Source organism: Apteryx rowi, unplaced genomic scaffold (assembly GCF_003343035.1).
Source record: "Apteryx rowi isolate R43461 unplaced genomic scaffold, aptRow1 scaffold_15, whole genome shotgun sequence".
NCBI lineage: Eukaryota > Metazoa > Chordata > Aves > Apterygiformes > Apterygidae > Apteryx > Apteryx rowi.
In genome coordinates this window covers 4,569,667-4,582,277 of record NW_020447752.1, presented here as the reverse complement: position 1 = coordinate 4,582,277, position 12,611 = coordinate 4,569,667, and the positions used below count along the sequence as shown (strand labels likewise).

Sequence of the window (12,611 nt, the reverse complement as noted above, 5' to 3'; positions counted from 1 at the left end):
TGTGATGGCTAATCTATTTTGTAGTAACAGAAAAACAGCTATTTCAAAAGAAAAGGTTAATAAAACACACTGCTAGTGAAAATTGCCACTAAAACCTGCTAATTTTGTGTGCTTCTTAAAAATGGAGAGAAAAATCTTCTATTTAAACTGCATTAGTTTAGATGAATTATCAGGAGTTACAAAAGACACGTGCAAGTGCAAGTTGTATTTAACCATATTAGCTTTACCACCTTACATTACATCACAGAAACACTACAAGAAATTTTTCTTTTTAAACATGGGTAAGAGTTTTACTCTTTCCATAAAAGCTTGAAGCTGAACATTAACTTTCTTTGCATACATTTATAAGCAGCATTTTTCATGCAAATATATTAAAATAGTTTAAAATGGAAGGGAATTACTAATTATTTCCAAGATAATTTTAGGACAGAGAAATAATAGTAGTTTGCATGTCTCAAATTGGATCCTTTTCGCAAAATCAACACTGATCTCATTAACTTAGCACAAAAGTTGCACAGTATCAAAAAATACATGTAATTTATATATACTAGATAATATACATCTACTTACTGAAACCWCAAAAACCAGACACGTTTTGCAATTTAACACCAAGACAAAGAACAATTGAATTGATTAAGTTTTCCACACTGGAGGTTTGTCAGATTCTAAATGCGCATTTGTAGAGAGTGCAAAGGCTTTTTTTTTTTTTTAATTAAAACATAGTATTTAATAAGGGTCTAGTTAGCCTACCACTTTTGCATAGCAGTTACGTCTTGTAATACTAAAGATTTTCCACATAAGGGTGTATAAACAAAAAGTATTTAGGTAAAAATATCACAAGGTATTTAGAGGAACAGTTTATGTCCCTGGAGGCAAAGCTTAACCAATGCTTCAAATTATAAAGAATTATCCTCTTAAAGTGAGTTTCATAAGCAATCCTGTATGGCAGTATTGACTTTATTCAAAGAATAAGTTGTCTGTAAGGACAGTAGAATAAAGATCTGTTGAGTTATAAAGGCAAGAAGAGGAGCTGCAAACTTTACTATTAAATGATAAACTTCTACTTTGAAGTTATGCATCATATTCATTCAGATCCAAGGCTGACATGAAAGTAATGCGCCTCAGTTTTCTGATTACTCTAGAGACATACTAATTCTACTTTTAGTCTTTCTTGAAATATCTAGCAATTTTATTAAACAAAGAATAGCCTCTGTGGCTACGGAACTTAAGAGGTAGCCCTCCAGCTCAGGCATTGTAATGAGAAATACATTTTAAAGTTCAATTTTTAAAATTTGAATCTTGTGTTTTCCTGAATTTTATTTTCCATGAGTAACATTGTACCAGTGCACAGAATAAAAGAAAGGTGAAATGATGAAAAATTATATGAATTGACCATATAATAAAAGATTTAAATATTTTTTCACTTTAAAACTACTGCCAACGTTAGAGCAGAATATCATACTAAAACCTGGATTTACCACCTAATCGAGATCTTTCAATATATATAATTGTATCTTTGCAGCGTTTTTGTAGTGTCAGACAGTCCACCAAAATTGTTCAAAGCAGATTTACTATATGCTTTTTTGCTTAATACAGCAAGCTTTTTTTGATGGAACTCTTGTGAATTACCTTATAGAACAGTTTTATATTCAACACTGAAGACATTTTATAATCTCAGTGCACTGCTTCAGAAGGTATGACTGAATTAGTTTATCCGACTTGTTTATTACTACTTGCAAAAAAACAGCACTAATGAGACCTCACTAAAACAACTATTTTACTATTATGAAAAAAATGGCTCGCTTAAACAGGTACGCCTGTACTTACAGCTTGACATGAAAAGGATTATAGTTCATATTAGGTGCATTCCAAATCATTCAACATTTAAGTTTTTAAACATTAYGTTTTACTAAAGAAATGAAAGATCTAAAATCCGATCTTTAAGTATGAATCACAGATGATAGTATTAGATAATGTAATCACATGATTATCAGTTAACATAAAATATTTTTTTGAGTTATACCAAAAGATGTGCTTTTGAACTCAGATTTTGCTCTGCACTTTTTTCCCCTTAAAAGATTTTACAAAGGCAATGACCTGAACACTAAGCTACTCATAACAAATCAGTTACAAGACATAAATGCACAGGGAAACATTTTCAAAGTAAACAGTACTCTTTAATCTTTCATCATCATCTTACTAACGGAAAAAAAGAATGAAAATTATTATTTAGTATTTAGTTTAATGTAAAGTTCTAAAATGCCATTTGATTTAATAGCTACTAGCACCAGATACAAAATGTCACAACTACAGAAAAAGATTATGAAAAGAGCAAGAAACTTCCAAAAAATTATTATTATAGACTATTGCATCTGGGCTCCTGGCTTCTTAGGAAAAAAGCTGTAAATTTGTGTTGGGGGATTGGAATAGACTCTTGTTTTGGAAGGATTATCACCTTTCTTACACAATTCTGCTGCATTAGGCTTCATTAACAGCAACTGATCGATCAAAAACATTAAGGGTCCTGTGCTAATCATACTTGCATACTGAAGAGTTGGCTGCCACCCCCAGTTTTTTTTGCTAAGCAACTAACAATGTGACAGATACTCCGTGGATAAAAACACCTTCAAACATTCAGGAAGTTGAAATAGAATAAATATTAGCTATGAATGAACAAATATGAAGCTAATACATTTTTCTCCCCATCAGCATTCACATACAATTTAACGTGATAAACTATCAGCTGCCTAATCACAATGCACTTACAATCAGAAGAATATTCTACTTGTGATGTCTGTACAGCTGCCCCATCTGTTGACTGTGGTGTAGATGAGTTATTATCTGATTGTGCTTTGCGGACCAGTGCTGCAAGCGGATGATCAGGGTCCACTACCTTCAAAGGCTGCAAGAATCATGAAAACAGAGAAGAGATTAAAATTTGAAGTGTATACTTGAAACATAGTATCATAAATCTAATTTTGGAAGGCAAATCTATCTAAATTAATAGACATCAATAATACCATCCACGCACCAAAATTCTTGTTTCTGTAGCTCTCTATCTCACATCAGTATCAACTTGATTCTTTCTTGTATATTTGTCCAAAAAACCCTCATTTAATGTGAACGTAAATCCATGACATGAAAAAAGTGTATATTCTCCTTAGTTTACCAAAGTTGTGATCAAATACAGAACTTGATTTGTCTAAATATTCAACAATGTCCCTGCCATTCCTCTGAAAGCCTCAGATGTGTACAACCATCTGCCATTCTCATTATTCCACTATCGAGCAAGCTCAGAAAACAAACATCTTTAACGCATCCAGTAAAACTTAGACTTAATGAGCGTTACTAATTCTGCTGAAATATTAGTCACTGAAACTATTATTTGATGTCAAGATTCTATCTACTAAAATCTAAAAAGAAAACATTCTATCTTGTTTAATATATGAAAAGCATTAAATATCTTAAAATCTTTAGCTTCAGAACAGTTTGTGGGATAAGCTCTTGACTGATATGCTGCCCTTGATACCAGAGCACATCAAAAACAGGAACATTATGGCTTAAGAATGGAAAAATAACAATTTATGTACTGGGAAAAAAGTAACTTGGAAGTTTACTAAAATATATTTACATTTCCAAGTAACTCTGAAAAAAACAAACAAACAAAAAAAAACTTTGCTAACAAAACATCTTAACTCCTGCATATTAGAATTTGTGTGTCCTGTAATGAGACATTTTACAAGGTAGAAAGTCATTTTAATAGGGTTGAGTACCTTCATGAGCTCTTCAAGTCTACTACATTTTTTAGATGCAAAGAGACTTGGATGCAGATAGTTTCCATCATCATCATCGTCATCATCATCTTCTTCCTCAGATTTGACTTTTGAATCTAAATAAAAGCAGTGTCTGAATTTTATCTGAGTTTTATATGGATTTGCATAGGGGTAGGAAGACATGCACAGGTGATGCATATGTTCTTCCTTTAAGAAAACATGATTTTCATAAATTTGCTTATTCACAAAAAGTGACAGATACAAGAAAACATTGCTAGCCATCAATAAAACTAAAACTTAAGTACACAGACCAACTTTCTTAGGGTGTTTCTAAAAGCTCCAAGATCATAGCAGCTTTTGTATCTGAAAGTCTCACCAAAAGATCTTTTTATAATACAAATCTTTTTCTGTTTAAGCAAAATTTCCTCTTATTTTGAATCACCATATCAATCTCAGTTGCAGGATGACGGTATTGCCATTCCAATATGTCAAAAAGATGTGGCTTTTCTACCAAATAACATCAGTGGACATTTCAATGACTCACATCCTAGAGTCAGCCATTTGACAAGCAATCACTTACGTTTTTTCTCTTCTGTTTTATTTTCAGAAGGAGCAGCATATCGTCCCTCTTTCATAGCTTTCTGAATGAATTTGTAGTAGGGATTGAGGTAGTGATCAAATCGCAGGAAGTCAAACTGGGAGTTGCGTGCTTGCTTGGCTTTTAGCATAATCTCGAACTGTGCTCCCTGCTTACAAACAAAGTTTGCAGTTCGTTCTATAATTGCATGCATTTTTGCTGTTGGTGGCTGTGGGAGAAAAATAACATATATTTTCATAAGCAGCCTGTAAAGTTTGCCAGAACTCCAGAGAGAATTAGAATCAGCATCAGTTCCCTACCCCACTTCTAGCTTTCTTTAGCATCATAGTTTCATAATCACTTTCAGTTGGTGGAAGCCAATCATTACTGAAAAAAGCAGTTCATCCTTCCCCAGCTGGTCATACATCTCCTCTTTGCAACATCCTCTCCTTGTACCAGCGCAAGTATTTTTGCCATTGCACACCAAACTCAACTGACAAACAAATCCAGGTTTGAGATCAGGGCAACAAAGAAATTCTTTTAAGCCAAGTATATTCCMTAGCAATAAAACACACTTCTGCCGCCACCAGACAGGAGACAGATGTGTTTCTTCACGCAGCAGTGCCAATTTCAAGTGGCTCTATTTTAAAATAACTCAAGGTGCTCTGAAGACTCACCATGCAATTTTTTCTTCCCAGCAGCTGTTCTCTATACTGTTATCACTAAACATCCGAATATTGTTCCCTAATTAAAAAAGCTTGTTACTATGCATTTTCTTGAAGGGGACATGTTGCTTCTCAAGACCAACATAAGAACTGCAATTCCTATGTGCTGTCACATTCTCACAAAGAGTCAATGACAACACTGAATACTTCATTAATAAAATAAAAAAGAATTTGAATAAAGGTAAACAGCATCAATGCATTTCCACTTCTGAAATTTCATGTAAGGAGCATTGCAACCTCAAAACCAAAAAGTGAAAAGAGGAAGAATGGATGAACTTCACCATTCCTTGTCTTTAATTTCATACTCAGATAGGTCTGTTTTGTCCTGTGCTCAATAACCTGTAGAAATGCATAGTGTATACCTATGAAGAATGAAGTGTCACATTAATGATTCATTTTAGCTTTCACATTTTTTTTTACTCTAGAATCAGAAGTACATTGCAGAGCTCAGAAAATCTTTTTTTAAGAGATCAGAAGCACACCAGACATTGATGCTCTATTTAAGAAAAAAAAAGTCTGAATGTGACCAAAGAACACATTTTTTAGAAATTATTTCAGCTGATTAGATTCTTTATTAGAACAACATATTCAATCTGGAAAATAATTAGCTGTTTCAAATTTTATTTGTCCCTCTAGAACACTATCAAAGATTCTTTTAATTAGAGGCAATGTAGTTCTCAACAATCTGACAGCACTTTCTGCATAGTCGGTTTCACAATTTAATCCTATGTTGAGTTTTCCTATTCCTGCGGTTCTTATGCAGAAATACAAAAAACACTTTAAGGCCTAGAGATTCATGAACAAAGCTAAAAAAAGAAACAAACCCTTGAGCAAAGAAGATCAAAAATGATTGTATCTGAAATTACTGTCTGGTGTTGAATTTGCAACTGGTGCTACTTCATAAGCCTGGGAAACAAACACTATGAGTATTAATATGCTTCCAAGATCAGTAGCAACACCACTGATCCACAAAACTTTCCAAAGTTCATGAAGTGAGAAAAATTAAACGGCCATCAAATAGAGAGGCAGCTGTAACAGACCTAATCCAGTTGCTATTATATTTAATAAAAAGATGAAACATTTTAACTGATAAGATCTATTTGTTAAAATTTCCGCACATAGGAGTAGCTGTCAGAATAGGGAAGAAACTGTTCTGAAAAGTACTCCAGTTACATTAATGCTATAACTTGGTCAGGCATTCCGATCTTTAATTATTTTTGTAGTTAAAAGTTTTTCCTAGGTGAGTTTCCCTTACTGCAAATTAAGCAACTATCCTCCATCAAGTCCAGAAAATAATTTAAGTCTCATTTTGCCTCTCAGAATTCTCACCTAGAGAAAACAAAGCAGTTCTCAATCTTTCCTCATAATTTTAAAAGATAATATGCCCTTATTGCACACTTCCCTGGCAWTCCAGGCTACTCAGTTTATCCACAACCTTCTTAAAATGCAAAAAAATGCAAAAAATTAAAGTTTTAAGTTGTAGAAGACTTTCTGTATCTTATATACAACTCCTGTGTTATAAACTCCAGAACGACATTACTGTTGCAATGGGTGTTACCATACTCTTGACATTCAACAGYTCACTACAGCCTCTAGATCTTTTTTGCAGTAGTGCTGCTTAGCTACTTAATCTTCATTTAACATTTACACTTTGGACTGTTCTTTACTACAGGAACTATTTTATACCTGTCTTTATTGAACTGTAGCTTACARATTTTGAATGAAGTCTCCAAGTTACCAAGTCGATTCTCAAATTTTATCCTGCTTACAAGCACTTTACAGTTTCCCCCGCAAAATGRTTAACAACATTTACAAGTGTCCTTTCCCACCACTATGAACACCATCAGCAAACTGTCATAACTATACCTCACAAGTCTTTAATTTAAATGTTTATTTGCAATAGACTCGGGAGAGACCTAGGACATCATTTTGTCATGTTCACAAAGTAACAATGTATCGCTATGCTTTTTCCAATCACCTGTGAACCAACATCACGGCAATCTAATTTATGAGGTGTTTCTCTGCGCTATGGGAAGAGGGTACAGTAACAAGTACTTTTTAAAATGTCTGTGAAACCCCACCAATGATTTTTATTTATACACATACATTTATTTATACACACACACACACACACTCCCCCTCCCCAGCATTTGCTCTCTGTTCATTTGAATATACTGGAATTCAGTAGCTGACTTACTGAAGTAATTTTGCTTTTAGATCCCATATTGTATTTTGCAACTACATGTAAGAATATATCTTAAGCTTTAGAAGAAAACAAAGCAAAGCAGCTTTGTAGAACGGCAAAGTATCTTTCACTACAGTTAATTCTTGAAAGCAACATCCAAAAGCTAGAAAAACAGTGTCTGACTGAAAACTCAACATTCTTATTCTAAGACTAAAGTATAACTCATAATACAAAGGCAATAATGTATAAAAATCTTCACTGAACTCAGATGTAGGTTTTTAAGCACTTCACTATTGAAACATGTTGTAAGATTTAATAGAAAATAGAGAAAATAAAACTAGAAGWAGTAAATAGATTTGTTAAATGTCTCTTATTTCATAGACATACAAAACAAGATGGATGATTTTCAATTAGTATCTAATTAAGTAGAAAACATCTTACAGAAATACCCTATGTTCAAGACTAATTATTCTAACAAATTGACTTGAATCTTTACTGGCAAAGGTTATCAAACTGAGAAGGCAGCCCCAAAGTAAATTAACACTTTCACAACAACACTGTACAAGACAGAATATTATTTGACTTTTCAGTATCTCTTATAAAACTTGAAGCATATTGAAATTCCTCATGTTTACAACTGTACTCAGATACCAATATTACCTCATTTCACTGAAATACCGTGAAAGGAGAAGACTGTTCAGGCCCCTTCAGGGAAAATATGCAAGCTGCCATCAAGTTTACAGCTTACAGTGTAGCAAATTCTGGTAACATCACATGAAGGAAAGAACTTCTGTAATGCTATTYGTAATTTTCTAGAAATAAACTATTACTTTTCTCCTTGAATAGGCTAGTCTTAAACACAGCTTTAAATACAATCACTTCCTCCCCCCTTCAGATCAAGACTGAAGTAAAAAACACAGAAAGAACCTCTAAAAAAAGCAATCTTTTGGTTTAACTGCCCTTTACATTKGGAATGCCAACCCCGGAGTTYCTTTAGGATTTTCTTAAAAAGAAATCTGCCATTTCATACACACTTCATCTTGTGTGCTGGCTGATGCAGAGTGGTTACCTTAATAATGCGCAAGAAAAACAATTGCATTTTTCCAGATTATCTAGAAATAATACCACAAGTGATGCTAAAAGCACTTAGCACAAACATTTTAATATTTTCTATGCAAGTTTTCTATGTGAGAAAGAAGATTTAACATAGCTGTCTAAATTGGAACAAGCTACTATACTAGCTAAGCTACTGTTCTAGAATGGTTTAAAAATCTACCAAGCTAAAGCTAATGGAAAAATGCAAGTAAGGCACCATAAATTCATTGAAAGTGTCAGAAAAATAGGCTGTTTTGAATACACACACTTACCAATTCCACATCAGAAGGTACATTCAGTCCTGAAGGTGCAACAAAAGGTTCCTCATTTTCTTCTACATTTTCTGTCTGAACTGTTTCTACAAGAAATGACAGAGTAAAATACTGTATGATGAAACACAGTAAAGTACACAAATATTCACCAAAAATTATTGAAACAAAGTGCATCTAAAAAGATGTGCAATCCAGGAATATCTCAAATGAAACTATAACCAGCATTAGCACTAAACATATATTTAAATGTCTCCTCTCCCCTATATTACATGCAGTCTTGTTTACACTAAATATGAGTAAGATTGTGTAAATCATGTCTTAATGGAGATATTAAGAAGTCTAAAACCCTATAATCCATAACCCTGAATACAGTACTGAAGCTAAAHAGGTGTCAAATCAAAATGCAAATATCCTTTCTCACATGACTACTACAACTTTTTTTTTTTTAATTAAATAAAGGAAACCTACCCAAAATKAAGGGGATTAAAAGACAATGATTAAAGTCTTGTAGATACCAAGTTTCTCTAAAGCTATTAAGACCCAGGTAGGTGGTAGCTGAATCTAGTTGTCTGTTAATCTACCATTTCATCCTATGCAAACAAGACAAGCACTTCCATCATCTTCCTAACCCTAATGAAAGYTGTAGAGTAATGCAATAGGGAGGCTAAAATCTATCTCCCACAGAGACAAACCAGTAGCTGACTTAATAACTGATTAAAATAAATGTTGCTAGTCACCTGCAAGGTCAGTCTTAAATTTGTTTGATTATTCTTATACCAAGTTTAACATACCCAAATACTTAAACAGATTCATCATGTGAACTGCTTATCTAAAAATAGCTATTCTTTTATAAAGGTCAATTTGTATTACATTCTATTATGTGGCACACCAGAAACATTCCTCCAAAAATATTTTGTTTTAAAAATTCCTACACTTATTTATGKGGAAAGTTTACATTTTTAAAACTTTGAGTATGATCTATTCTACTAGCTTTGTTTTAAATATCTTCAGAGAAACCGAACTCCAATCTCAYCCTAACAAGTCAGGGAACACAAACACTAGTAAAACCCAAAGGATGAAAATGTAACTTATACAATAAAGTTTATGTCTGTATTTTAAAGTAATTCATCATCATCCTGACATTACATTTTTATTAGCGCTCAGCTTCAAGAATTTATGAAAAGTTACAGGCAAACTTGAAGGACAGGGTTGAAGAGAGCAAATAAAGCAATGAAATTTCCGTAATAATACATACATTAAAATCCAAGACAATGTGTGTTTTCTATTCTTTATGAATTTAAAAATCAATGGGTAGACTTGATGTATTTACAAAGGATAAACTATTAGTTACCTCATATGTTAAAYGGCATCTATGGATACAGACAGCAGAACAACAGCTTATCATGTGTCGGTGTCATAGCAAGTATTTGCACAGAAGCTCCTACCCATGCAAGAAAGTTAAGTCTTTGTTCCTTAACCTTTTTTTTTTTAATGGACTTAAACAGATTAGCTCCAAAAAGCACAGAGAAATTTTGGCATCAAGGAAAGGAGAAAGAATAAGCAGCCAAGAAAGAACAGGACTGTTTCTTTTGGCAGGAATTCCAGCTAACACTTAGAGAGTTCACAAAACTACAGTCTGGAATTCACATTACTGTTACCTGCATCTTCCAATACTGAATTTTGTTATACTAAGATTTACCAAAAAAAAAAAAAAAAAAAAAAAAAAAAAAAAAAAAAAAAAAAAGGTAAAGAATTTACAGGCCTGTGTTATTGGAAATTCTGGTCATACAGCATTCAGTTGAAAGACTGTATAGTTAAAGTACAGCAAAACATAATATAGATGTTGCTATCTCACTTCCCCCCCCCCCAAGTACTTTTCCTCCCAACTTCCTAGAAAATCCTCTTTTGTTATCCATCATTACTAAATATATTCTAGAAGACACAGTTCAACAAGAAAGTTCACAACTAAGACAATGTTCTAATGATCTGCTACGAAGGCCTCTGCTTCCCATGAGCAGCACCGAAAATTCTCAGATTGCACTGCAAAATTTTGTAATAGTTTAGCACAACACTTCCTTGCTGCATCAAATATTAAACACAATTTAACTTGTAAGGAAAAACAGGTAGTTATATCTCTTTGCCAATGATTAACTTGTCATATTTTAACATCCATAAGGAACCACACTCCTAAAAATATGACTTAAGACTGGAATTATTCTAGATACCTCATCAGTTTAGCAAAGAAAAATAATGTGGAGCAATCCAGACCAACAATTTGGACTCATGACAGCACTCTTACCAACTGGAATTTCTGCTTGTTCCCCACAGAAATGATCAGAGGTAGATTCCCTAACATTATGGCATGTTTTCATACAAAGTTTTGCAAACAACTCCCACCATATAGGCATGCTATAAGGTTCAATAGATTCTTGTTTAGGGACCAAAAAGAAGGGGACATTCACTTTTTTAATCTCTACGCAGGAGAGAGAGATGTGGGAGCTGAACAACAAACATGCTCTCTGTTATCCCCAATTTTCCAGTAGGCTTATCCCTAGCTATTTACTGGTCTACATAACATGCAAAACATCCATTTGACAAGCAATATTCAAAAACTGCAGGCAAAGAGAACTTTGAAACTGGTTGGTTATGCAATTTACCAAACAAATGGGAATAAAACAAATCAAAGATAACCCAGAAAAGACTGTGCAATTCAGTATGAGTAGTGACGAGTACAGGGGAAACTTTTGGCAGAATGCAAGTGGTAGTGACAGTGCCCTGACGTAACCTCCCATACCAAACTGCAAAAACAATCGAACAATCTTTAAAATCTAAAGAGATCCTGCATTTTCTTTTTATATCACACAACTTGGTAAAATAAATACATCTCATACCATTGTAATCCACCAATATGCAGTTAGACAAACTAATTGTTTATTAAACGATCCTAAGTTTACTAAGACATAGTTCAATAACACTGTGAAAGCTTCCTTAAGACTTCATGTTAAAAATACAAAGTTATTGTAATTAAAGATGGGAAACTGAGAACTGGAACTCTGCATTTTATAAGATCCTGGAGAGGGACACACTATGTTAAAGAGAGATTAGTTTTAAAAATTAAGGTGACAAAATCTAAGCTTTTAACAACAACAACAACAACAACAAMAAAAAGAAAACATTGTATTCTGGTTAATTATTGTTCTGTTGTTCTATGTTTGTAGTCACATTTTCCTTCTTGACCAGGAAATATAGTGGTAATAGAAAGCCATGTGAGGAATTACTATTTATGAATAGGAATCTGCAAGACAGCAGAACTAAATTTTCTGACTACTGTAGTATTGACTATGAGGTACCAGGAAAACATTTGAACACATCAAGAATAAAGTTTGTAAGAATTCAGTAAAACACTTCCTGAAAGATTTTGCTGAAATGCTTTGAGATTTTTAATGCGCATTTTAATGAAACACAGATTTTTAACCTTCAACTACAAGTTAACATGGGAGACAAAGGTGCATGTTCTTCATCTAAATTAACCCCTGGCTATGTTTACCTCTTACCTCTCTGTTTTGCAGGCTGATGCTCCTCCTCCTCAGTGGGTTCTGAAGGGTCATAATAATCACTGCCATAACGGAATCCCACTGCATTATATGTACCATCCTCTGCCAAAGCTTCACTCAGTCTCTTATATTCCTCCTCTTGAACAAAAATGCAATTACCAATTAACACAACATAATAAAAAGCTAATTTCTCAAAAAAAAAAAAAGCAATGCTTCTCACTTAAGTTTTTAAAAATTAAGAAATTTTCACCTGTTCATTTTAACTTTAATTAAAAATCAAACAGAAAGAGGCAGCATTTATATTTGCTGACTATTTCTTCCTGAAGAAATAAAGGCTGGGGGTTAAAACATTCTAGTGAAATTATGGACACAAGAATACTGACTTTCAGTTAAAAAAAACAAAACAAACAAACAGACAAAAAAAAATACA

The 12,611-nt window shown here is 33.4% G+C and overlaps 1 protein-coding gene across 15 annotated transcripts in view; it reads right to left on the bottom strand.

The window, feature by feature from the left end:
• SFSWAP (splicing factor SWAP) overlaps window positions 1-12,611 on the bottom strand; it is a 54,524-nt gene that overhangs the window by 38,686 nt on the left and 3,227 nt on the right. For all 15 annotated transcript variants that reach the window (XR_003252353.1, XR_003252352.1, XR_003252355.1 and 12 more), the window contains exons 3-7: window positions 12,182-12,319; window positions 8,628-8,713; window positions 4,354-4,579; window positions 3,774-3,889; window positions 2,767-2,902 (exon numbers count right to left, since the gene is read on the bottom strand). Coding sequence is in view for 11 of the 15 variants with exons in the window: in XM_026058908.1 (XP_025914693.1) it covers window positions 2,767-2,902; window positions 3,774-3,889; window positions 4,354-4,579; window positions 8,628-8,713; window positions 12,182-12,319 (702 nt within the window). In the remaining 4 variants the exon portion in view is untranslated. The remainder of the gene's footprint in view (window positions 1-2,766; window positions 2,903-3,773; window positions 3,890-4,353; window positions 4,580-8,627; window positions 8,714-12,181; window positions 12,320-12,611) is intronic.